The sequence below is a fragment of the Anomaloglossus baeobatrachus genome, chromosome 5 (genome assembly GCF_048569485.1).
Source record: "Anomaloglossus baeobatrachus isolate aAnoBae1 chromosome 5, aAnoBae1.hap1, whole genome shotgun sequence".
Lineage (NCBI taxonomy): Eukaryota > Metazoa > Chordata > Amphibia > Anura > Aromobatidae > Anomaloglossus > Anomaloglossus baeobatrachus.
This window is the reverse complement of record NC_134357.1, coordinates 418,996,953-419,024,889: the sequence shown is the minus strand read 5'-3', so window position 1 is coordinate 419,024,889 and position 27,937 is coordinate 418,996,953. Positions and strand designations below refer to the sequence as shown.

Genomic DNA, 27,937 nt, shown 5'->3' with positions numbered 1-27,937 from the left:
ATATATATATATATATATATATAAATATATATATATACTCTGTGTGTGTATGTATATACATATATATATATATATATATATATATATACATAGTATGTATATATACTTTGTGTGTGTGTTTGTGTGTGCGTGCGTGCGTATATATATATATATAAATATATATATATATATATATATATATATATATATATATATATATGCGGTATGTGGATAGATATTATCCAAATAAAAATACTCTAAAGTATTTCATACTGCTATAAATAATAATCTTTATTTATATACTGTTAATATATTCCGTAGTGCTTTACAATTCAGAGGTTCATATATAAAGTCATAACAGTTATAGAAAGCACAATAATTAAAGAAAAAATTATGACCCTGCTAATATTGACAGTCTACAGTATATAAATACATTTGCATGTATACATATCTGAGTATATATATATATATATATATATACATACACATACATATATGATCTAGATCCTGACTTGCCTCACATTTGCCCACAAAAGTTTGTTTACATGATATAAAATAAACGTGTGTGTGTGATAAACAATAGCATCATTCACGCAATGCGTATTTCAAGTGATATAAAATATATAAATCTGGTATAAGTCTTGCCCGTATGTATACTTGTATATATTTTATACATTTTTTTATACATTTTTTTTAATTTTTTTTCTGAGAGGGTTAAGGCAACCTAAAAAAAAAAGCACATTTTTCATCTTTTTTTCTCACACTTCTATCCCAGAGATTTCCCTTTCCTGTTTTCTCAGAGTCAGTTTTTTCCCCTCCCTGTGTAGAACATCTCATTCTCGCTCTTTGGTGATTTGTGCTGAGCTTGGAGACCTTGAAATGAAGATATTTCCCCCAAATATTTACATTCATAAGATCACATAATATGGGTAATCGCAGGTGATGGGAGAGCGGGCAGATACGTCGTCCTCCAGCTGTACATGATGTGTGTGTTTGTGAATGTAGAATAATAATAAAAACACTCACTGAACTCTTGGAGAAAAACTCCTTCTCTCAGATCACAGCAGGGAAAGAAAGTTTATATATATATATATATATATATATATATATATATATATATATATATATATATATATATATATATATATATTCCTAGTGACAATAATATAAATAAAACTCCCTCACTTTTCAGATCATAGCTGGAGAAGGGGGAAATGGAAAAAAAAAATTATATATGCATATATATATATGTATATATTATTTTTTTTAAATTTTTTCCTTTTTTTATTTTCTTCTTTCTTCTCCAGGTATGATCTGAAAAATGAGGGAATTTTGTATTCTTATCACTAGGAATATATATATATATATATATATGTAATGAGAGATTAACTTTTCTGCTGAGGATTATTTGTGAATGATACAGAGTTGTAGAAAATAATTCATAAAAAGTTTTTCCTTTTCATGTAAAAAAATAAACCTATAATAATTATCTGAGATATATGGAACGTGAATATTAAACTTTATCAGATCATGTAACTTTTGAGACTAATTAAGATCTAATTTATTAATTTAATATCTAATTTTACTCTGAGGTCTGTTTCTGCATCAGCTTTGTTTTCTCATGTGAAAAAACAATGCATTTTGTTGGGTTTTTTTTTACTCTGCTGGATCTGCTTATGGTTTATGTGTCCATTTTTTTATTTACAATTCTAGTTTCATTTGTTTTTTCTTGTGTAATAAATAAATAAATAAAATCTTCCTTACTCCTACGTATTAAACAGAATGATATGAACAGCTCACGGGTGACATCCATGTGTTGTAATTTTTTTTTTTTTTAATGTTAGAAAAGGACATACAATGGGTCAATAGTTGGACATTTTTCCTTTTTATTTTTGGAGATGAGTTAAAGGTCCCATTGATTGTATTGAGTCCGTGATCTGTTCATAAAAACAATGGAAAGCAGACGTTATAAAAAAAACAAAACAAAAAACAACTAAATAGGCCTAACAGTTACAACAACAAATCTGCCGTGGACAAAGATACCTGTTTAGTCAAAGGTTTATTCCTTTATTTTAATTGCTATAATTAAGTAGATTAATATATTGGGATATAAAGAAAGGTAATTTATTAAAGAATAGAATTAAAACCCCTGGTACTGGGAAAGTTTTAAATAAAAAAATAAATAAATAAATTAAAAAATGTACAGTATTTATTTTTTTAATTACAGTATACATTTTTGGATGAATGTAACATTAACATTACATTATATGGCAATGGCTGGAAGGAAGGCTGGACTGTTACATTATAATCATATTTTGAAAAGAAATCACATCTTACTACAAGTAGTATTTTCTCGTTTTTTTAAAAAAAAAAACATTAAAAATATAATACTATTGATATTATAATAACACATATTTTTGTGATATTTTAAGACCTGTTCTGCTGTGAGTGCAGTAGGCAGGGGGATACAGGATAAAAGAAAGAGGTTACATTAGTAGTGGAAAATTCCTTTAACATTAATTACACAATAAATTACTCTATCAATTTGTGAGAAGGGTTAAAAAGCAATATAGTGTTAATATAGGGAAACCAAACGTCCCTTAAGGATAAGGTTCAGACGAGTGTATAAAAAAATCGTCTTAGTTTTCTGGATGAAATGCTGACCATTTTTTAAGGGCAGCAGCTATTAATCATGCACAGGACGATTGTCAGTTTCCTATGTTACCATATTGCAATGTATACGTAAAATACGAGTGATATACTGTGGCTCCATATGGGATCTGATTTTTTTTTTTGCGCAGTGATAGACTCGAATGGGCGAGACTCATCCAACAAATGGAAGAAACTAGTGAATGCTGTGATTTTTTTTTTTTCACACAGAGTCAATGACTTAAAACAATCACTCCTTTGCACTGCCTCATTGAATAACATTGGTCTTAGGGCGGCTTTGCACGTTGCAACATCGCATGTGCGATGTCGGTGGGGTCAAATCGAAAGTGACGCACATCCGGCGTCACTTTCGACATCGTTGTGTGTAAATTCTAGATGATACGATTAACGAGCGCAAAAGCGTCGTTATCGTATCATCGGTGCAGGCTCAGACTTTTCCATAATTATGCTGCTGCGACAGGTACGATGCTGTTCCTCGTTCCTGTGGCAGCACACATCGCTGTGTGTTACGCCGCAGGAGCGAGGAACATTACCTTACCTGCCGCCGGCGGCTCTACGGAAGGAAGGAGGTGGACGGGATGTTTACATCCTGCTCATCTCCGCCCCTCCGCCGCTATTGGCCGCCTGCCGTGTGACGTTGCTATGACGCCGCACGACCCGCCCCCTTAAGAAGGAGGTGGGTCGCCGGCCAGAGCGACGGTCGCAGGGCAGGTGAGTGCATGTGAAGCTGGCATAGCGATAATTTTCGCTACGCCAGCTAACACAAGATATCGTACCTGCAACGGGGGCGGGGACTATCGCATGCGACATCGCAGCATCGGCTTGCGATGTCGCAACGTGCAAAGCCCGCCTTAGTGCTGCCGTGTACTGTGTTTTTTATGGATATAAAAGCTAAATCACAAAAAGAGGAATTCAATTTTCCCCCTAAAATTCAAGAATAATGCACAGCAACAAAGGGCAACAGTGTTTACCTGCCCAGGCCACAGACCAAATGCACTAAGAGGATAGCACATGTGCTGAAAATACAGTCCTGTTTACGTAGACACATTAGCGTTTAAATCAGACAAGTGCAACTTGAGAAAATCTCACATTACACTCGGTCCAATGTTAATCAGTGATGCAGGTTAGTTCTGCAATTGGCAGCGCATGCGTACCCATACAAGTTTATGTGAAATATTGGACTGCACCCATAGAGGCCTGTGGATACATGTGAAACATCATCAGCACAGTCCAATATACTCAGAGACAGACAATGGAGAAGATGAAAAAATTAATCTCTCCACTTTCTCCACACCTGTACCCCGATTCTCGCATGCGAGGGAATCAGATCACAGTAAATGACACTCTGATCACGATCGCAGCAGAGATTGATCCAGGTGTCGTTAGCATATCACATCCAATTCTCTCACATCTAATACTATACGCAGTGTACACCCGACTTTTCCTCAAATTAAATTGCCTGGAAGAGACTGCAGAAGATAAGCAGATAAAAGCTGTACTCAGTTTAGGCAAATAGTGACTTATCTCAGGGTATGTCTACACATTTTCTGTGGATTTTGGAGTGGATGCCGCTCCAAAACCCAAATGAAAAACTGCTTTAAATACTCCTTGAATAGGTTTCCCATTCATTTCAATGGGAAGACACACCTAGAGTCTAAATGGTGCTAATTTTTTACATGTTTTTCCCACATGGAAATTGAAACAACTTACCACTTGTATGCGGCTTGATTCATACGTCCTTTGCAAAGTTTATTCTGCCCAATTCCAGTCCAATTTCCAGAGTAAGGTAATCTTCTCTGATGAGTCTAATTTTCAGCTTTGCCCAAAACCTGGTCATCTAATGGTTAGACGGAGACCTGGAGAGGCGTACAAGCCAAAGTGTCTTGCATACGCAGTGAAATTTGGTGGAGGATCGGTGATGATCTGGGGATGCTTCAGCAAGGGTTGAATTGGGCATATTAAACTTTGCAAAGGACGTATGAATCAAGCCGCATACAAGGTTATCCTGGAAAAACAGTTGCTTCCTTCTGCTCAGGCAATGTTCCCCAACTCTGAGGACTGTTTTTTCTAGCAAGACAATGCGCCATTCCACACAGCTAGGTCAATCAATGTGTGGATGAAGGACCACCCCCAATTTCCAGACCTGAACCCCATTGAAACCCTCTGGAATGTAACCAAGAGGAAGATGGACCAGGGAGCACCTGGTTGTGTCCGGTTTCTGGTGAAATAATGCTCTTTCCACTTCCAGTTTATAGCCCCAACAATAGTGCTCATTAGAACTTTCAGTAGTTTAGAAATTCTTCTGTAACTAATGCCATCTGTATGTTTTGCAACAATAAGGTTGTGATGGTCTTGAGACAGCTCATTTGTTTTACCCATAATGAGATGTTTCTTGGCCCCTTGGTAATGAGACACCTTTTTATAGGCTATCGGTTGAACCAACTGATATTATTTATCAATAAGTGGCAAGATTGCATTGTAATTACTGAGTTCAGCTGGTGTCATAACTTTCCATGGCTTTTTGCACCTTTCTTTCTTGTATTCAATACTTTTTTGCTGTGTCAATTATTATTACACATCACTAAATTTATGAACCTCTATGGTATGATTTCTTTGCCTGTGTGGATTGGATGGGTTATTACCGACATCTGGTGAGAACGTCATGTCAATAGCATCTTTAGAAATGTTTACTTAGAAAATTGGTGACATGTTCACCCGCTGTATATAAGTATTGTCATTAAAGTTAGACATCCCCCATGGTGGTTATATCCAGGTTGGAGTGTGTTGAGCGGGCTCAGGAGCTGAGCCTGCTCCACACAGGGGAAGAAATACTATGTTACAAAGGCAGCATATGCCTGAAGCCACAATGATTTGAGTGAGCTTTGATTGCTCCTGTTAACCCCTTAAATACAGATGGCTAGATTAAAAAAGCAGACATTTAAAGAGGTTGACCACTACTCAGACAAACCCTTTTAATTTACTGTATTCCCCCCATGTAAAATAATAGCCTGTACTTACTTCCAGTGCTGGCATTGTTCCAACAATATTGGAGCTGGGTCTCCCGTGGCTCATGTGATGTTACATCATGTGAGACCTGCAGCCATTCAGTGGCTGCTGATCGGCCACTTTACTCTCACTTCATTGGATGTACCTGACATCTTGGAGGTCAAAAAGCAGCAGCATCTCTCACTTCTTCCTGATGTCCGTTTCATCTGAAAGAAGTGAGAGTGAAGGGTCCCATCAGCGGCACTGAATGGCTGTAGGGCTCATGTGACATAACAATGTCACACAAGCTCTGGAATACCCACCGCCAACTTTGCTGGAGCCACACTGGCACTAGAGGTAACTACAGGCTGTTATGTTTTTACATGGAAGAATGCAGTAATTGAAAAGGAGTTATCATAGAAGAGGAAAATCCTTTTACAGGAACTTTCTGCTTTAAAGAAAAAAAAAATACAGATCAACTGTATTTTACTCACAGTCCCTGGGTCCAGCGCTAAGACTTAACCGCAGTTCCCGTCGGTATCTGTAATTGTCTGCAGCGCCTACTCCATGCAAACAGTGATGCTACCTGCGCCTTTAATGAGTTAAAGGCATTTTATCTAATGTAAAATGTGTAAAAGAGATATGAGACAAAGCAGGCCAGCAGCAAACAATCGGTAAAGCTGCTGGACTGGCAAAGGTAACAAGAAAATGCTATTAAAGTAAATATATAATCCAGTCACTTTACTGCTGGAGTTCACAAAAGTTCAGGAAATACTAATGGATTGTGCTTTCATTGTGTGTGCTGGGTCTGGGGCTGACTATACACAGTGAGGTATAGCATCAAACACCAGCAACCCAAATTGGCAGCTTGCATGGACTCAAAAAGTCTTTGCCTAATAACTAGGGATGATCGAATACCTCAAATATTCGGCTTCGCGCATATTTGCCGAATAGGTCGCCGCTATTCGACTATTCGATGCGCAATGTAAGTCTATGGGAAACCCAAATAACAACCATTCGGAACTATTCGGGCTTCGCATAGACTTACATTGCGCATCGAATATTCACATAGCGACGACCTATTCATCGGTTATTCACGAAGCCGAATATTTGAGGTATTCGATCATCCCTACTAATAATCAATGGAAAAATGTGTAGATTGTTTTTAGGCAAGATGGAGAGTGAAGTTAGAAGACAACCAGTATCTCATAGAGAGCCTTCAGTGATGTGCTACAGGTATGAAGAAGCTAAATACCAGCAGATAGGCTTTTCTTGGTCAAGTCATATGTAGAAAGATCTCTCTTCAAAACTGATGGTCTATAAGACCACCAGTACCCCATAGAGAGCCATCAGTGATGTGCTACAGAAGCTAGATACCAGCAGATAGGCCTTTCTTGCTCAAGTCATATGTAAAAAGATCTATCTGCTGGTATCTAGCTTCTGTAGCACATCACTGATGGCTCTCTATGGGGTACTGGTGGTCTTATAGACCAACAGTTTTGAAGAGAGATCTTTTTACATATGACTTGACCAAGAAAAGCCTGTCTTCAAAACTGATGGTCGTCTTGGGTATGGCCTTATGGTGGAAGACCAGTCTACTGGCTCCACAGTGGTCTCTATGCTTATGTCTTGTATAAGAATTTAGAAGGTTCTTTTTTTTAACAAGTGTCTTCATTTTATGATACTAAGTAAGCCAAATAATCAGGGAATCTATAGGTATCTTACATCTGCACATACTCTTAATATTGCCACATTGGGAATGTGAGATACCAAATCCAAACCTTCCAAACATGACCCTTTGTTTTTGGAACTCTCCACAGGCTAACTAGCAAGGAGTCACTGACACACTATACTTCTCCCTCATCTGTACCTGGCAGCAACCACAACCGACCCCACCTCAAGCAGTGTGACTTGCTGCCCCTCACTAGGAGGCAGAAGAGATTGTGCCGAAAGGAACCAGGCTTGGCGGAAGCACTTAAGGAAGCCGTTAGATTGGGGATTGTGGAATGCCAATACCAACTGCGCAGTGAGCGCTGGAACTGCAGTTTACAGGGCAGGGGGAGTCTCTTAAAAAGAGGTAAGTCATGTGATGTCCATGTGGTGAAGAGGCAATCCTTATCACTGTGGGTAGTGAGGGCAAAGTTTAGGACACATCTGAGGGTTGGTTTGATATATTGGCATATAGAAGGGAATATTTTCCTAAAGGGAAAACCCAATTCTCTTATATGATCATGTAGCTCTACTAAAAGGTTAAACTGCTGTGAATGGACCAAGCTGTAATCACAGTAGTAAGGCTATGTGCACATAGAGTTTTTTGAGGAGTCGTTTGGAGCAAGTCTACTAAAAAAAAAGCTTCAAAGGCTCTCCCAAGATTCCTTTCTATTGAAAAATGACTTTCTATGTATATGTTCAGGCCTATTCATTAAAGGGAATCTGTCACCAGGTTTTTGCCACCAAATCTGAGAGCAGCATTATGTAGGGGCAGAGATCCGGATTCCATTGATGTGTCACTTACTGGGCGGCTTAGTGTAGTTTTGATAAAATCACTGTTTAATCAGCAGTAGATTATCATTAGAGGACTGAGCTCTGATGAGCTCTGTATAACTGCTAGATCTGCAGCAGAGAAAACATTGATTTTATCAAAATGACAGAAAACAGCTCAGTAAGTGACACATCGCTGGAATCAAGGACTCTGTCTCTACATTATGCTGCTCTCAGATGGGGGAGCGAAACCCTGATGACAGATTCCCTTTAAGGTGTATATGCCAGAAATCTGGTGTAAACATCTTAATAAGTAGCAATATTTTTGCACAACTTTGCAGTTGTGCAAAAATATTGAACATTTTGTCGCTTACACACCAGTCTCTGCCAGCTACACCAATATGGGCTTGGAGTGGGCAGGATGGGGCTTGGACATGCCCGTCTGTCAAATTCATCATAGGTCACGCCTCCAAAGTAACTTACTAAAGTTGCGTAACTTACTCCAGAAAAGTATGCTTGCCCCCGTCTGGCGCACATTTCTGGTGGTGGGTGACACTGGGTACCAGAAGCGCCTGAGTCATTAAGTTTCCACTTAATGAAATACTGTAAGTCAGTGTACTCAAGTGAGCGCTTCATTAAGGGGTACTTTGCACACTGCACGATAGTCCCCGCCCCCGTCGCACATGCGATATCTTGTGATAGCTGCCGTAGCGAACATTATCGCTACAGCAGCTTCACACGCACTTACCTGCCCTGCGACGTTGCTCTGGCCGGCGACCCGCCTCCTCCCTAAGGGGGCGGTTCGTGCGGCGTCACAGCGACGTCACATGGCAGGCGGCCAATAGAAGCGGAGGGGCGGAGATGAGCGGGACGTAAACATCCCGCCCACCACCTTCCTTCCGCATAGCCGGTGGACGCAGGTAAGGAGATGTTCCTCTCTCCTGCGGCTTCATACACAGTGATGTGTGCTGCCGCAGGAACGAGGAACAACATCGTATCTCCTATTGGTGCGACATTATGAAAATGACCGACACTACACAGATCACCGATTTACGACGCTTTTGCGATCGTTTATCGGTGCATCTAGGCTTTACACGTTGCAATGTCGTTACCGGCGCCGGATGTGCGTCACTTTCGATTTGACCCCGACGACATCGCAGTAGCGATGTCGCAACATGCAAAGTACCCCTAAGACTGGTGGGTGCTACACGATTCATAATAAATCCCCCCCCTAAGGGTTTAAAATAAGCAACCTGACAATTTTTTAGGCATTTTCTACTATGAACCTCTGCTTACATTAAAATAGAAGTCAAAGGGAAGGCTACAAAAAGGCCACAAAGATGTCCGGGTGTTTTTTTGTGAATTAAGAAAGCATTTTTGAGGCATTAAAAAAGCAAGTGTTTTATTCATTGCCTAATGAATTTTTATAACATTTGAGAAAAGTGGACACAAAAGAGCAAAATAAAAAAATCTCGAAAACACCTTTTGGAAAATGTTAATTAAAGGGAATCTGACAGCAGGTTTTTGCTACCTTATTAGAGAGCAGCATGGTGTAGACAAAGAGATCCTGAATGCAACAATGTATCCCTTAGATTACTGTGTACAGCCATTCTAACACAAGCAGAATTTTTAGATTAAGCCATGTAGCAGAGCTGAGAGCAGTCCTACCCATACCAGGCTCTCTATAGAGATTGTACATTGAGAGTGTTGTGCCAATCAGAAGTGTGCAGGACTGCAGTGCACATGACATTGAAATCTGAGCAATGATAAGTCCTGCTTGTTAAAGAAAACCAATCACCAGGATTTTCCTATATAACCAACAGCTAGTACTATACTGCCACTATCATGCTGATTCTATATATACTGTACCTTTAGTTGTCAACTAGGATATATAGGTCTTGAAACTCAAGCAAGTAAAGATTGTTAAATGAGCAGCTTTTTGAGTGGCAGCTGCCGATCAGCTGATAGCTGTGGCGGGGTTTGATAGTGATTCCTGCCCCCCTGCTTGTCCATCCATTCTTCCTTCTGTTATTTATGCTAATTCTATTATAGAATCGTTTTACTAAGTGACTAGAAGGACCTGTGCTGATGTCATCCCCATGTGACCAGAAGGGGTGGGGCCTCAGCCAACATAGCTGATACCAGGAAGCAACATTATTTTTCTGTTGGCTAAGGCACCGCCCCTTCTGGTCACATGGGTATGACATCAGCACAAGCCTTCTAGTCACTTAGTAAAACGATTCTATAATAGAATTAGCATAAATAACAGTGGGGAGGACGGATGGACAGGCAGGGGGGTGGGAATCACTATCAAAACCCCACCCCAACTGTCAGCTGATTGGCAGCTGCTGCCACTCAAAAGCTGCTCATTTTACAAACTTTACTAGCTTGTGTTTCAAAACCTATACATCCTAGCTGGCAACTAAAGGTATGTAGAGAATCAGCATGATAGGGCCAGTATAGCACTGGCTTTAGGTTATTTAGGAAAATCCTGGTGATTGGTGAGCTTTAAACAAAGATAGCAAATATACAACAGATTGGACCATGACAAGACAGGTATCCCTGAATTTTTTTTGTTTTAACCCTTGCAGGATGCTTCATAGCATGCATAGCAAAAACTTGCTGACAGATTCCCTTTAAATGCTTTAGAAAATGACATAAACAAGAAACATTTCTTGAAGTGGTTTATGCTGGAAAAACTTGTTGCTTTTGACATCTCAAAGAATACTCTATGAGCACTTACCCTAAAGGGTGCTTTACACGCTGCGACATCGCTAGCGATTGCTAGCGATGTCACGAGCGTTAGCACGTTGGTGCGATATGTGGTGATCGCTACCGTAGCGAACATTGTCGCTACGGCAGCGTCACACGCACATACCTGTTCTGCGACGTCGCTGTGCCCGCCGAACAATCCCTCCTTCAAGGGGGAGGTGCGTTCGGCGTCACAGCGACGTCATAAAACGTCCGTCCAATAGCAGAGGAGGGGCGGAGATGAGCGGCTGGAACATGCTGCCCACCTTCTTCCTTCTTCATTGCCGGTGGACGGAGGTAAGGAGATGATCGTCGCTCCTGCGTTGTCACACATAGCGATGTGTGATGCCGCAGGAACGAGGAACAACCTCGCTACGTACGAGACAACTATTTTTGGTAAAAGAACGACCTCTCATATACCTACGATTTTTGTCTCTTTTGCGATCGTTTAAGGTCGCTCCTGCCTGTCACACGCTGAAATGTCGCTAACGGCGCCGGATGTGCGTCACAAACACCTTGACCCCGACGATATATCGTTAGCGATGTCGCGGCGTGTAAATGGCCCTTTAGACTTACTTGTGTGTTGGCTGTATAACGCAGTTGGAGTCTGTATTGTATGGAGCAGACTCAGCTCCACAGGGCCGAGTAGGCCTTCTTGCATGCAGTGGGCCTTTACACTTGCCCAGGTTCACAATATGCTGGTGCCCAACTTGATTGTTTATCTGTAGGATCTGACAAAAACTTATCACAGATGTGGGTCCCACTGCTAGGAACCAGATACATCTCATATTCAGGCCTCATCAGGCACCACTCTCATTGGAATGTCATTAGCAGCTCTCTCCATTCATTTATGTAGGCGGTTCAAAATTTGCCTAAAGTAAAATATGCACTCTTTTTCCAGGATTTAAAGAGACAGCATTCCTTTATGCAGTGTCTTCTGCTGCCTTGACTCACTCGCTAGCTAAGGCTTGCAGTGGAGGTAAGATGGAACGCTGCACATGTGATGATTCTCCTGGGCTAGAGAGCCAGAGGGCATGGCAGTGGGGCGTCTGTGGAGATAATCTACGCCATAGCACCCGCTTCCTTCAGAACTTCTTGGGACAAAGAAAAGGAGGAAGAGATATGAGAGCCAAGGTGGATCTTCATAACACCAATGCTGGAATTAAGGTGAGAAGATCCTAAAGAAGCCATGTTAGAAAACACAAAATGTAACCCACATGTGAACCTTTGGCAGGATACACAGTAATGTTTTACAAACTAGGCATGACTAGAACAAAGCTGCTGTGATCCTTCAATGTTTACACCATGCACATCTGGCCTACAAAAGCTTCAGAGACTAGATGACAGAATCTGGTGGGCTCCCAACACAGGAGACGTATACAGAGATCATCTAAATAAGCAAACGAGTACACAAATGTGCGGATTCTCTGTGTAGCCTGCTTCATTTTAGCTTTAGCTTTTCATTGACAGTGAAAATATAGACACGTGGAAGCATCGGCATCACGAAGGTGCACGAAGAATCAGTATAAGACCGCATTAACTCATCAGTTAATGTTTTTCAGTGGGCTGGATACGTGACGCATCCGCTTTTTGTTTTTTTTTTTTCATTCGAAACAAAGAATTATTACCTTCCCCTACCCATTAAATAGTAAAATATGGATAAAATTTCTGTGATATACATTTTTGGGTTTTTTTTGCGCTAATTGGGTACTTAAAAAAAAAGGAAACGTGAAAAGGCGCATTCATTTTGTTGGGTCAGTGACCTATCCAGAAAAGTAATGGCTACTACACCAATTAAAAAAAAATGAGCCTTATAGATAAATTCAGACTTTCATAGTCTATGTATGGACCAGAATGCCCAGGCTGATTTCTGGTGTTCTGAACAGTATTAATAGTCTCATATTTACCTATGAATTTGGCCTTAAAGAAACACTACAGACTGTGATCTGTTTAGTACAGGACCTAAGAGAGATGTGAAAAGAGGAATCCAGTGGTAGGGATAATTTCTCCTTATGTTTGGATCATTGTTTTATACACACTAAAATGTGCTTTAGCAGCTGCAGCTTGGCATTGAGTGTTATTGCCTGGCTTAAGGCTATGTGCGCACTAGAAATGTGAAGTTTCTCAAGAAAATTTCTTGAGAAACTTCTGCCAGTGAAAGATTTCCGGACCTGCGGAAAAAATCCGCACCAAATCCGCATGCGTTTTTGCCGCAGATTTGCCGAGAATTTGCCGCGAATTTGCCGCGGATTTACCGCGGATTTACCGCAGGTTTGTCCCTGCAATAAATAATAAAGATAATCGATAGACAGATAATGGATAGAGGGAAAGATGGATAGATGAATAGATAGATAGATAGAGGGATAGATAGATGAATAGATAGATAGATAGAGGGATAGATAGATAGATGAATAGATAGATAGAGGGATAGATGGATAGATAGATAGATAGAGGGATAGATAGATAGATAGAGAGATAGATAGATAGATAGATAGATAGATAGATAGAGGGATAGATAGATAGATAGATAGATGAGAAAAACCTATATAATGTTCCACCTCCCTGCATTTTCTAAGCTGGCACCCTTTAGTGACTTTCATGTGGCACTTAGACTACTTTCACACCTCCGGTTTTTGCTATGCGGCACAATCCGGCACTTTGCATGAAAATCGCAACCGGTTTTTTTTGCTGCCGGTTGCGATTTTCCTGCATAGACTTTAATTAGTGCCGCATTGTGCCGCATGGCCTTGCGTTCCGTCCGTTTTTTGCCGCATGCGGCAGATGTAGCCGATGCGGCGGCCGGATGGAACGTTGCCTGGCACGTTTTTTCGTGCGGCAAAAAAAAACGCATCGCGCCGCATTCGGCCGATGCGGCACATTTTTCAATACATGCCTATGGCGGCCGGATGCGGCGCGATGCGGCAATAACCGCATCCGGCCGCCGCATGCGGTTTTTGCCACTGCGCATGCTCAGTAGCATGCCACAAGCGGCAAAAACCGGACTGGCCGCAAAGGAAAAACCTATGCAAAGGATGCGGTGTTTTCACCGCATCCGTTGCATAGCTTGCACAGCCGGATTGAGCCGCAGAGCTCAAGCCGGATGTGTGAAAGTAGCCTAAAGGGTGCTTAGCCTTGTATTTAGCCATAAAATAAATAAATAATTAAAAAAAAATGACGTGAGGTCCCCCCATTTTTTGTAGCCAGCTAGGGTAAAGCAGACGGCTGCAGCCTGCAGACCACCGCTGGCAGCTTCACCTTGGCTGATAATCCAAAACAGTGGGCACCCCACGCTGTTATTTTAAATTATATAAATAATTTAAAACAAAAAACGTGGGGTCCCCCCCATATTGGATCACCAGCCAAGGTAAAGCGGACAGCTGGGGTCTGATATTCTCAGACTAGGGAGGTCCACTGTTATTGGACACTCCCCAGCCTAAAAATAGCAGGCCGCAGCCGCCCCAGAAGTGGCGCATCCATTAGACGTGCCAATCCTGGCGCTTTGCCCCAGCTCATCCCGCGCCCTGGTGCGTTGGCAAACGGGGTAATATATGGGGTTGATGCCAGATGTGTAATGTCACCTGGCATCAAGCCCTGGGGTTGGTGAGGTCAGGCGTCTATCAGATACCCGACATCACCAACCCAGTCAGTAATAATTAAAAAATAGACAACAAAAAAAGTTTTATTTGAAAAAACACTCCCCAAAACATTCCCTCTTTAACCAATTTATTGAAAAGAGCACAATCAATTCCACGTCCGGCGTAATCCAATAAGGGGGGGGCACGGCGATCCATACCATAGTCGCTGTCCCAGTCAATGAAAAACAGAATGTTCCCCATTGGCTGGGAGAGCAATGCAGTGACCTGAGCTAACATCAATAGGTCAGCTCAGGTCACTGCAGGGGATGACGAGCGCTGCCATCAGGAGCATAGATGAGATCATTACCTTCTGTGATCATCTCCTGTACTGCTGACGTCAGCGCTGTCACTGACTTATCGCGAGAGCCCGTGACGTCACCGCTAGTGACAGTCTTGGGCCGCTCGCGAGTCGGCCCTAGACAGCAGTGACAGCGCTGACGTCAGGAGGCAGGAGATCGTCACAGCAGGTAATGATCTCACCTCCTGACAGCAGCGATCGTCATCCCCGCGGCTCCCAGCACTGCAGGATGTCCGTGTCTGCCTGCGCTGCAGCGTGACAGGCTGCTGACACTGCGGGCAGACACTGACACCCTGCAGTGCAGGCAGCCGCGAGGCCGGAGCAGGACACACACTGCACAGACACCTGGAGGTCGCACGGAAGTGCTTCTGTGCGGCGTCTAGGGAGTGTGACGTGTGTTTCCTCTGCTCCTCTTCCTGGCATAATGACATCGCTTCCTGCAAAACCGCAGGCAGCGATGGGCATTACCGCAGGTAAATCGCGGCTATTCCGGTGGTATACCGCACATCATTGCTACCTGCGGAATACCCCCGGAAATTAATGGACATGCACATTTTCTCAAGAAAGTTTCTCGAGAAAATTTTCTCAAGAAATTTTCTTGAGAAAAATCCGCACAGTGCGCACAACTAGTTTTTTTTCTCATTGAATTTCATGGGAAATGTCTGCACAAAGATTGCAGACATTTCTCAAGAAATTTCCGGGGCAAATCCGCGGGTAAATCCGCGGGAAAAACGGTCTAGTGCGCACATAGCCTAATAGTAATCAGCATGGCCAACTTGATCTTCTGCTCTGTTATCTCCCGAACATTTAGGTAAAACAGTAAAGTAGCTCTCCTCTACTACATAAAGCAGAAATACCATTGAAGATACGTAAACGCTAAAAATAAATGTTTAAATAATTTAAATTTTTATACTACCAATAATTCGATAACCTTGACAATTTAATGCCTTATGCTTTTCTTATCTTTAGGCTGTAAAGAGCGGGCTAAAGACAACATGTAAGTGCCATGGAGTATCTGGTTCATGTGCAGTACGCACTTGTTGGAAACAACTCTCTCCTTTCCACGAAACAGGAGCTTTACTTAAAGCAAAGTACGACAACGCAATCAAAGTCTTGGGAGCCACCAATGAGGCAGTGGGAGGCCATGAGTCTTTAGGACACTCCTTTGCTGGCCGCTCTCCAAGATCCACTGATTTGGTCTACCTAGAGGATTCTCCCAGTTTCTGTCGTGCCAGTCGCTTTTCACCTGGCACTGCGGGAAGAGTTTGTTTTCGAGAGACCACTTGTGACAGTCTGTGTTGTGGAAGAGGGTACAACACTCAAAGTCGAATGGTCACCTTTTCTTGCCACTGTCAAGTGCACTGGTGCTGCCATGTGGAGTGTCAAAAGTGTGTACAGCAACAAGACACCTACACCTGCAAACAATGACATTGAAGTTAAGGAAGGAAGAGACATCATAGACTTCAAAGTGGTGGTTCTCCTTAGTCTCTTATCTTCCATCCAACTAGACTTTTTTTTACATATCTCCATAACCTTTGGATCCATGGACCATGTTCTGTACTAGGAGGTCTCCAGGGATAAAATGCTCTCTGCTGCATGAACTCAATTGACTTTATAGTTGGTGGGTTATAAATCAAGCCATGACATGATACTATTCATGTGGGACATATAAGGAAGTGTATCTACCATCTTATGAAAATACTGCCATTCTACTGATATTATAGTGTACTTTAAGCATGCTGAAACTACCTGCAGTACATTTCCTTATCTGTGGACTTACTACTGATGCCAAATATTTTAGCACATAGAGTTTAAGTTATCGTATTATATACATAGTTACAAGGGTTTTCCTTTAAAAAAAAATGTGTCCCTTCACTGCAGTTTGTTTTAAAATAATAAACTGTGCTCTGCTCACCCTCCCTGGGTCCAACACTGAGTCTTCACTGCTGCTCCTGGTGACTGTTGTCTGTAGTGTGCACATCACATTAGTAGAACTGCCACCAATAACTGAGCTCAGCGGCTCTGTCTGAGTTAATGGCATAAGTTGCTATAAGGCGCATGATGTCAGCACTGCAGACAATAACAGACTCCACACTGGATCCTGTGGGGGGTGTAATGCACAGTTTGTTGTGCTGAAACAAATGGTTGGTGCCTGAGGAAGAGTTTCCTGGAAATGGAAAACCAAAGCAAGTGAAAATTACAGATTTGTCATCTAAAGGGTTAAAATATTAGATACCAAGTTTGCCCAGTTGCCCATTATATACCGCACCACGCTGACCTGCAATTCCAGGGACTCCACATACCTAAGGGAAAATATGGCTTCTTGCGATGACTCCCTTATACCAACTATTTGACCAATTCATTTGCGTTCTTCAGTTGAGGAAGCTTTTAGTTTTTTACTTTTTAATCTTTTACGAACATGTTATGGGTATTTGTATTTGAAGAAGTTTTTCAAGCGAGACCACTTCTTTCTTAGGTTAATCTCCAAGTGCCTTTATTCTATCACCTCAGTCCAATTTCTCCCTCGGTATTTAGCCATTATTGCCAGGGGAAGCATTGTACAGACACTGTGCCCTTTACATAAGTGGGTGACCATGTAATACATCATTGTGTCAAGTCCATCACAGAAGACACTACTCTTTGCATTGGCTTATAGAGGAGAACAGAAAAATAACTGTTGGATTTCGAGCTTCTGATCTACCAGGGTAATGACTTTACAGCATAAATGAATCCTGTGCCCTATAAACATTCCTCTCTAAACACAGCTCTCTTACGGGACAACCAATATCTACACTTTATATAAATATATGGTAAAATAATTAGTAATGAGCCAGCACTACCATGGCTGGGTTCTCGGTACTCGTAAGGAGCATTTTGATGCTTGGACGGGCTTGACTCGTTTACCGAGTATAATGGAAGTCTATAGGGAACTCGAGCATTTTTCAGGAAGATCTTCAGGACTAATGCTCAAGTTCCACTCTGGACTTCCATTATACTCTGTAAACAAGTTGAACCCGTCCAACCAATACCGAGCACCCAAGCATGGTAGTACTCCCTCATCACTAAAAATAATATGTAAAAATTTTATTTAAACGTTTGTCTTCTTGTTTTTACTTTGCCTTTCCTTCATGTGTATCTGTAATTAGGTTTCAATAATAGCAAGCATTGGGCCTGAAGGTATAGAATTCAAAGTACAAGGCCTTTACTTTCTACCTCGTGTGTACAAATCTACAGATATTTAAGTTATTTAAAGCTGCAGTATTACCACTGCCTGAAGCCACTACATGTCTGCTATAGAGAACTGTATATAGGTATTTGGTATTTCATATTTATATTTTTGCCACTTTGTACATAGGAGACGCTGCACTTCAAATCTGTTTATATATTGCTCCAATACAAACCGATTTTTTTGTAAATGACTGTGCATTTTTTTTGTTACATAATAATATGCATGAAAATAACTTCTATCATTTCCATTATGTCAACCAAAGCGACACTAAAAAGAAAAAAGTTATTTTAAATAATGACAGTCATTTGTCATGTGTTGTTATTCGTCTGAGGTTGTATTTACCTAATGTTAAAATCTTCTAAAGATCAGATTTTATTTTCCTTATGTCCTGATACTTAAAACTGTAGAATTCAAACAGGGTGTACTTAGTTTTTCTCATGACTGTATGTTACTAGACAAAATGTTTCATATACATTTCACTGAAGCAGTCTCCTCTGACAATATCCATATGAACCACACTTTGATGATGGAAACTATCAGCAGCAGCTCATTTCCAAACTAAATTTAATATTTTCCAGAGGTTGAAAAATCAATTGTCACAATCCCTCTATGTAGGGCATCTTGCACACAGGTGATCTTTTTGGTGTGCCTTCCTGAACTACAGAGCCAGCAGTGACTTGTTTCCTCTGTGCAGAGCATGTTGCATTTGGAGATGCTCTGCTGTGTTTCCTTGAGTGCTAGCTGACAGGTTGTTTAACAGCACAGGATTCCATGCTGGTTCTGGGAGGTGCTTTTACTCACGTGTTCTACCTTCCTGGTAATTGCTCTGTTTCTTTACTGGGCATGGTCTCCCAGAACCTCGCCAGTCGTACTCACTGGTTCTGCAGTTGGCTTGTGTTTGTGATTGTGTTCTGATCTAAGTTTTTTCTGACCGCGGACCGTTGATTGACTCCTCTCTGCCCGCTCCCTCTTCTTGTCGTTACCTCCTGGCTTCTGATCTCGGACCATTACTTGACCACGTCTCTGTGTGCTCCCTGAATCTAATACGTACTCTCCTGGAATTCTGATCCTCTGCCTGTGACTTGACTGCATTTCTGCTTACTCCCTGTGTCATGTCATGTCCTCCAGTTTCCTGATCCCGGCTTGTCTGACTATCCTTCCGTCTTTACTATCTGTAAATTGTGACTAGCATCACATCAATCATCATAAACATCATAATCCATTCCCCATTCCTAATTTTTCCATGATAATCTGAAATAAAGTTCCAAAGTTTTCCTGTGCTGCAAAAGTCCAGTGGGTATTCATCTGAGAAGAAGAGTCACGCTTGTTCATGAGCAGTAGAGCTAATCACCCTGTCTTTGTCTTGTTACACAGATTGTCCCTGTTTCACATGTAAGTAAAACTCGCAGGCTCTGGCGCAGCCACAAAATCCTCATCAATATGGTGCAACACATGGCTGTATGTTATGGCTCATTTTGGGCCTCAATGCCAGACATGACCATGGGACTCCTGACGTGAACAAACAACCTCATAAATAACAATATTATGCTGTTCGTGTTTAGACCAAAAGTCCTACAGTTTGTCCCAATCGAAGACCGTAAACACATACTGTATATGAGAATGCCCTTTTAATGGCCTTATTACTTTAATCACCCATAGCACATGCACAGGATTGTGGAGAAGACAAATGAGGCCAGAATGCAGTAAGTAAGATTCTATGCCTGCACCTCCATTCTCTTGTTAGGCAGCTCATCGCATATTAAATCAAAAATTTTAGGCAACAGCACCAGAGCAGAATTCTTTAGCATGCCAGGGCTTCTAACTTCAATTGGCTACTGCGCATGCACCTGATTGCATTGTAAACAAATTTGGTTACAGATGATGCGCCCATGGTATCTTTTTTGATAGACGGCTCATCATATCCTCACTACATCTTGAATCAAAATTTCTAAACTTCAGCACAGACACAGCATCCTCCCCTTTAGGGGTCATTCAGGCATCATTACTCGCGCAAGCAAAAAAATTGGTTCTAGTTTCACCAGTGGGCTTTTTTTCAGTTTCATCAAAGTTTGGTCAGGGTTTCATCAGTTTTTCTTCTCAGATGTAAAAAAAAAAAAAGTTTCTAATGTTTTTTTTTCTATCAGTTTGTGAAAAACATAAAACACATGGATGACATCGAAGAGCTGTCTGATTTTTTTCATGCACCCCTAGACTTGTATTGGCAAGTGTGATCCGAGTCTCTGATGAAAATCAGACTTTTCTCACAAATTTTGTGCAGACAACTCAGTCCATGAAAATACATGGATATGTGAATAGCCCCATAAACTATAATAGGCATTAGTTCTAGATGTGAAAAACATGAAAAAAACTCATACATGAAAACCTGATGTCTGAGTGAATGTCATCAGAACTCAATTGCTTTGTGCGCATGCGCTGGATTACTTAATTGAAGATTAAGACAAAAGAGCAGTATCAAGGAGTATTATAGGAGTATAACTGAAGCCTGTAATCCATGGGCAGGAATGGGATTTTTTTTTCTGGAGTAGAAGGATCCTGTCACATTTATGTCATTCAAGAGATAAAAATCATGTTATATTGATGGCCTATCCTTAGGATAGGTCAGCAATGTCTGATCGGCTAGGGTCCGGTACCCCGCACCCTCGCCGGTCAGCTGTTCTTTGTGCTGGCGGTGGCAGCAGGTAGCCAAAAATGCTCAGTTCTCAGACCTCAGGACCTGTTGAAGTGGAAAGATAGGCGCGAAACGGCCGCCGTCATCCACAGCACCCCGCATTCTCCTTCCCATCAACTTTTAACAGATGAAATAAAAGACCGTTTTTACACTCAGATGGGGGCAAACCTTTTCTTCTTATGCGCATATCAATAACATGCCTATTGATCCTGTGATTTCCATAGTTCAATGCCATTTTCTTCTTAGCATTGCAATTTCAATGTTGAAGAGTCTATATTTTCCATATGATTCCAGCAATACAGTCCATTTACTCGTTGCCTAGGTATCTGATATGATTAATATTCTAGCTGACTCGACAAATCTCTTCATATTTGAGCTCTGAGGTTAAAACGGTCAGAAAGAACAGGAAAGTCCAGTCCATCAGCAGCTAGAGATACTGTATACATGCTGCTCATTAATATCTGATCCTGGTGATCTCATATATTGTGTTCCATAGCTTGCAGTGGAAAAATTCAACATCCTCCCCAAGATGATTGTAAAACTGGCTGTTTAGTTAACTTATCTATTTAATCTATTGAAGACACAAAACGAAAATGTTCATCATGAGTAGCAGTAATTAATTGGCTAATGACGAGCATATTTGTCATCTCACCCTTGTAAGCACTGTTACTGCACTTGCGGGATCGGCAGCAGGACAGCCCTGCATCAACGGTGCTTACTGACACTTCACTGCTTACATGCCAAAGTCAACACTGATCATCAACTTGTTCCACAAAAAACATAGCCTTGTATGGCTACAATGGGCAGAAATAAAACAGATCTGATCACCTGAATGCGGAGAGTCAAGATTCCTAATAATTGCCTGTCCTCAAGGAGTTACTAGGAAAAACCTTTTACTTGCAAAGTCTGTTAAAGCTAATGCCAACCATCAGGCCTCCCTTAAGGTATCTGAGTCATATGCATTTAGAACTATAGGGCAAATACAAGTGACATGCTGAATTCCATTTCTCGGAATAATGCTGGAATGGGGAGCTGGGGAGCCACCAGTAAAACAGATTCTGGGGGTCTACTCTACTGCGACATGCAGACATTACCCGACCCTTGTTTGCAAATTCAAAGCTGACACATCCTCTATACCTTTGAATGGAAAGCTGGTGAAGTTTGCGTGCAGCCACATGTCTAAGTATAGCGGGCTTTACACGCTGCGACATCGCTAGCAATTGCTAGCGATGTCGAGCGCGATAACACCTGCCCCCGTCGTACGGTCAATATGTGGCGATCGCTGCCGTAGCGGACATTATCGCTACGGCAGCATCACACGGACTTACCTGCCCTGCGACGTCGCTCCGGCCGGCGATCCGCCTCCTTTCTAAGGGGGAGGTTCGTGCGGCGTCACAGCATTGTCACATGGTAGATGTCCAATAGAAGCGGAGGGGCGGAGATGAGTGGGACGTAACATCCCACCCCTATTTTAAAATGTGCAATTTTTATTAATATTCAGTAAAATGTACCCACAAACAGACACACAAACATATAAATGAGAATGGATCACGTTATCCTTGTAAATAACCAAGGAGTTTTATATACACACTCACTTTAGGAAAGGGAAGGGAAACTAATATAGCCCTATAAGGGTAGTGTACCCCTACCTAACAACGGAGGGTATGACACCATAAGTTACCGGGCGCCCCCGTTCCACGTCTGCTCTCCCTCTCCCTGACCCTGATATAGGGATGGGATGGAAATCCCTATAGTGGTGCTTGCACAGTACAATATATATGAGTTCCCAAATGGTAATACTCCTCCCTGTATTGTTTTTCTTAGATCAAGAAGGTATCAATTTACTGATCTACAACCAGGAATTCCTATTCCTGATACTAGCACTGTACAAGACATATAGACTTCTATTCCTAATAAATTATCTTTATGCAAGGTAATGATCCATAAGAGTTATTTACAACCACATATGTTACAGGGTGGTATACCCCAAAAGTATATTACAGTCACCTAGAGTCCTATCACAAGGGGCTCAAATAATTTCCCCATTATACCCCAGGAGCTGAAAGAAAAATGGGATACAGACACCCCTGCAATTACTGCAAAATAGAAAAGGTTGCTCCAATCATATTCTATATAATATAGTATAACAGGGAGAAAAGATGAATTACTTCCCTGAGAAGCAGGAATCCAGGCCTGCCAGGCCTCAACGCATTTCTCCTCTCCCTTCAGAGGTTCATCAGGAGGCTAAGGGGAGACGGCAGCGGGTCCTGTTCAATAACAATCCATGGCTGTAAGGGACTGTAATATACTTTTGGGGTATACCACCCTGTAACATATGTGGTTGTAAATAACTCTTATGGATCACTACCTTGCATAAAGATAATTTATTAGGAATAGAAGTCTATACGTCTTGTACAGTGCTAGTATCATGAATAGGAATTCCTGGTTATAGATCAGTAAATTGATACCTTCTTGATATAAGAAAAACAATACAGGGAGGAGTATTACCATTTGGGAACTCATATATATTGTACTGTGCAAGCACCACTATAGGGCTTTCCATCCCATCCCTATATCAGGGTCAGGGAGAGGGAGAGCAGACGTGGAACGGGGGCACCCGGTAAGTTATGGTGTCATACCCTCCGTTGTTAGGTAGGGATACACTACCCTTATAGGGCTATATTAGTTTCCCTTCCCTTTCCTAAAGTGAGTGTGTATATAAAACTCCTTGGTTATTTACAAGGATAACGTGATCCATTCTCATTTATATGTTTGTGTGCCTGTTTGTGGGTACATTTTACTGAATATTAATAAAAATTGCACATTTTAAAATAGGGTTGAGATTACATGTTAGTCCCTTTTTGAGCACGATACCCATCTATTTAACTCTGTTAGTTCTTGGACGTAACATCCCGCCCACCTCCTTCCTTCCGCATTGTCGGTGGAGGCAGGTAAGGAGATGTTCGTCGCTCCTGCGATGTCACACACAGCGATGTGTGCTGCCGCAGGAAAGACGAACAACATCGTTAACATGCAGAAAACGATTTTTTGTTTCAGGACGACCTCTCTGCCGCAAATGAGTTTGCCCGTTTTTGCGATCGTTTAAGATCATTCGAACGTGTCACACACTGCGATATCGTTAATGACGCCGGATTTGCGTCACTAACGACGTGACCCGGACGATAAATCATTAACGATATCGCAGCGTGTAAAGCCCGCTTAAATGGAGACTGCAGTGAAGAGGTGGACTCTCATTCACCCAGTAGGTGAGGGTCCCAGATGTGCCATTAATGGGCATATCCTACAACTGCTATAATGTCACTGAAAACTGAGTCATTGGGCAGTCATTCTACAAAATTTAGTAATGTCAACATAGTATGGTGTGCTAAGCACTGTATGTGGGAATCTTGGAGCCCATCAGGGAATTCACCTGCTACCCTATGGGTCAGTCTGAGACTGTGTAGATATGCTCTGTACATACAGTCATGGACTGTACACAAGAAAGTGTAGGCACCCTTGAAATGGTTCCAGAAAATGAAATATTTCTCCCATAAAATTATTGCAATTACACGTTTTGTTCTACACATGTTTATTTTCTTTGTCTGTATTGGAACAACACAAAAAGGAGCTAAAAAAGGCAAAATGGACATAATTTCAAATGACAACTTCACAAATGGGTCAAAATTGTTGGCACTGTCAACTTAATACACACGTGGTCAAAATTGTTGGCACTGTCAACTTAATACACACGTGGTCAAAATTGTTGGTACCCCTCATTTAATGAAAGAAAAACCCACTATGGTCACAGAAATAACTTGAAACTGACAAAAGTAATAATAAATTAAAAATCTATGAAAATGAACAAATGAAAGTCAGACATTGCTTTTCAGCCATGCTTCCAAAGAATTTTTTTTTTTTTTAACGATAAATTTTATTGATTTTTAACAATAAAAATTGAACATACATGTAATGAGTTATTTTGTCCAGTCGGTTATCCTTAATAGTAAAGATTATCTATTCCCAGTCATTCATTGCTATCAATTGAACTGTCAACATATAATATCAAACCCCAATGATTATACTGCCACTTCAGCACCAGATGGACGTGAGCACCAGCATTCCCCTTCTCCTATTCTCACCTGGAATCGGAGTAATCTAGCCACTTCCCCCATGTTAATTCGAACTTGAACCCTCTACTATTTTTAATTGCAATCATCCGCTCCATGTTACAATTGTGTTGCATCTTGGCCCTTATTTCTTGAACAGTCGGAACCTGCGGTGTTTTCCATTTACTCGCAATGCACACTCTTACCACTGTCAGAAATTGTACGATTATTATTACATCATTGTAATCCATGTCTTCCAGGCCTATGGACAACAGAGCTTTTTCCGGGACCAGCTCCATATTATATCCCAGTATTGAAATTAAGCACTGTTGTGTTTCTGTCCAAACTGGTTGTATCATCCCACACTCCCACCAGATGTGAAGAAATGAACCCGGCTGGTTGTTACACCTCCAACATATATCTGAGCTTCGAGGATATATGTTCTTTAGCCTTACTGGCGTGTAATACCACCTATATAGGAGTTTCCTTGATATCTCTAAATGGTTGATACAATGGGAAATTTTTTTGTGTATTTGAAACGAATACTCCCATTGTTCTTCCAGGAATTGAGTTTGCAAATCTTTTTCCCATTTCTTCACATATGGTAAGGAGTGCGGGTTTTGTGTGTCATTCAGGGCTTCATACGCCCTTGATATCCTCCCCTTTGTGTCTTTGTTAACCTCAAAGAAATTTTCATATGATGATACTGTCGCAGGCGGAGGAGGGGACGCCGCGCTCTCCCACTGCTCGGGTCCGGCTGCCGCTGCGGCTGCTGCGGCCTGCTGCTGCTGCTCGGTGGCTCGAGCGATGGGCCGGATCCCGGGGACTCGAGCGGCGCTCCTCGCCCGTGAGTGAAAGGGGATTGGGTTTTGGGATAGTTTATTGTCCGTGACGCCACCCACGGTTGTGGTGATTAAGTGGACACCACCGCTGCTCTTTCTGGGGAGCCCGGGAGTGATGGTACGGAGCAGCCAGTTGTTGATTTGCCCCTCCGTGGGTAGGGTTCTTGGTGCTCCCGGGGCCCAGTGATGGGGTTGGTATGGTGGACAGGCGGGTATGGGGCCTGTGGGGGTGCAGGGGCAGCGCTGTGCCGCACGGCACGGAGGTACTCACTCAGCCAGTAAACACGACACAGTTCTCGGTAAACAAACGGCTGGTTGGACGGGTCCCTCGGACGGTTACGGTGCTGCGGTTCCCTGCAGTTAGCGGTGACGGTCTCTTCCCTGCACCTATGTAAAGTCTCTTGGTAGCGATGGGTCCCCACCGGTTACCCACTCCTCGGCTTCAATCTGGGCCGAAGGAGCCCTACTTTGCCCGCAGGCGCTGGCCCTGGGAAACAGGTGCCCTGGCAGTGGCAGTGTCTCCCCTTCACGGTCGGGCTGTTGCCTTCAATCGGGACTTGGTTGTTAGGAGACAGAGGTCCCCTTCACTGACGGATTTGGCAAATTATGGCGACTCCTAGCCTTGCCGGGATCCGAAAGGCCCCTGCCCTGGTGCTGACTGTTCTTCGTATACTGCTCCGGTACCGCCGGGTCACCACCCGTCCGCGGTCCTTCCAGCAACCTCCAAGCAGTCCCCCTGCAGACTATCACCGCCGTCTGCTGACCTTGCTGTCACAGTCCGGGGCACAGACCCGGACTAACTTCAGGCTTTCTTAACTGTTTCTTTACTGTCGCCACTCTTACTGTCCTCCTTTACCACTTCACTGTTTACTCCTTCACTTCCCTAGCTTGACTGCCTGGTTTTCCCGCCTCCAGGGCTGTGAACTCCTCGGTGGGCGGAGCCAACCGCCTGGCCCACCCCCTGGTGTGGACATCAGCCCCTGGAGGAAGGCAACAAGGATTTTGGGTTAGCTTAGTGTACCTGCAGGGAATGTGGGGTGCATGTGATGTTGTGACCTGTGACCCCTGGCTTGCCCAGGGCGTCACAATACCAACTCCTGTTGTTTTGTTTTCACATTTGACAATAAGTGTCTAATTTGGAGGTATTTGTAAAAGTCCCTCTTATTTACCCCAAATGTGCTAACAAGGTCACCAAACGGTCTAAGCTCCAAGTTACTCATAATGTCTCCTACCTTGGGTATCCCTTTTGAAATCCACTCCCCCGGATTCATATTTTGGATCATTTTACCAATAATGGTTATCGGGAGCTAATGTGTTCTTGTGGGGAGTAGTCTCTGCCCTACCTTCTGTGATAACCAAATGTTTGCTCCCGCTCATATTGTGGGGTAACCTGGTGATTGCTCTTTTTTGGCTAAACGGAGATACCACATATATGAGGCCATAGAGGAATGTCCCACCAGTTGTGCTTCCAATTTTACCCAGGCTTTTGGGGAGTTCCCATCCCACCAGTATCTCAGTTGATCTAGCATAGTAGCTCAGTAGTATGCACGTACACACGGGCATCCTAGCCCCCCTGACCTTATTGGCATGAACAGGAATTTTGCAGATACTCACGCTTTTTGTCGGTTCCATATGAAACTCATTAGAGCTGACTGGAGCTTATTGAGGGTGTGTAGTGGTATTTGAATAGGTAGGTTGCGAAAGTGATATAGGATTTGGGGTAATAACATGATTTTTACTACTGATATCCGGCCTACCCAGGATATCATTGCCTTGGGGTATGCTTGTATTTTCTTATTTATATTTTGCAATAGATTTGCATAGTTTATTTTCCCAGGTTTTTGATCTGATAAGTTAATTGAATCACTTTGTATGGGATTTTGTCTGCCTTCCAAGCCAGAGGAGACTGTTCCATAAAGGCCCTGTCACACTAAACAACATCGCTAGCAACATCGCTGGTAACGAACAACTTTTGTGATGTTGCTAGCGATGTTGCTGTGCGTGACATCCAGCAACAACCTGGCCCCTGCTGTGAGGTCGTTGGTTGTTGCTGAATGTCCTGGGCCATTTTTTAGTTGTTGCTGTCCTGCTGTGAAGCACAGATCGCTGTGTGTGACAGCGAGACAGCAACAACTAAATGTGCAGGCAGCAGGAGCCGGCTTCTGCGGAGGCTGGTAACCAATGTAAACATCGGGTAACCAAGAAGCCCTGTCCTTGGTTACCCGATATTTACCTTTGATACCAGCCTCAGCCGCTCTCATCCTGCTCTGTG

At 42.4% G+C, this 27,937-nt stretch overlaps 1 protein-coding gene across 2 annotated transcripts in view; it reads left to right on the top strand.

Moving 5' to 3' along the window:
* Window positions 1–18,284, top strand: part of WNT9B (Wnt family member 9B) — a 63,146-nt gene extending 44,862 nt beyond the window's left edge. For both annotated transcript variants that reach the window (XM_075347735.1, XM_075347734.1), the window contains 3 exons: window positions 7,455–7,711; window positions 11,768–12,033; window positions 15,769–18,284. In XM_075347735.1, coding sequence (XP_075203850.1) covers window positions 7,455–7,711; window positions 11,768–12,033; window positions 15,769–16,227 — 982 coding nt within the window. In that variant the 3' untranslated portion in view covers window positions 16,228–18,284. The remainder of the gene's footprint in view (window positions 1–7,454; window positions 7,712–11,767; window positions 12,034–15,768) is intronic.
* Window positions 18,285–27,937: the final 9,653 nt, after the last annotated feature.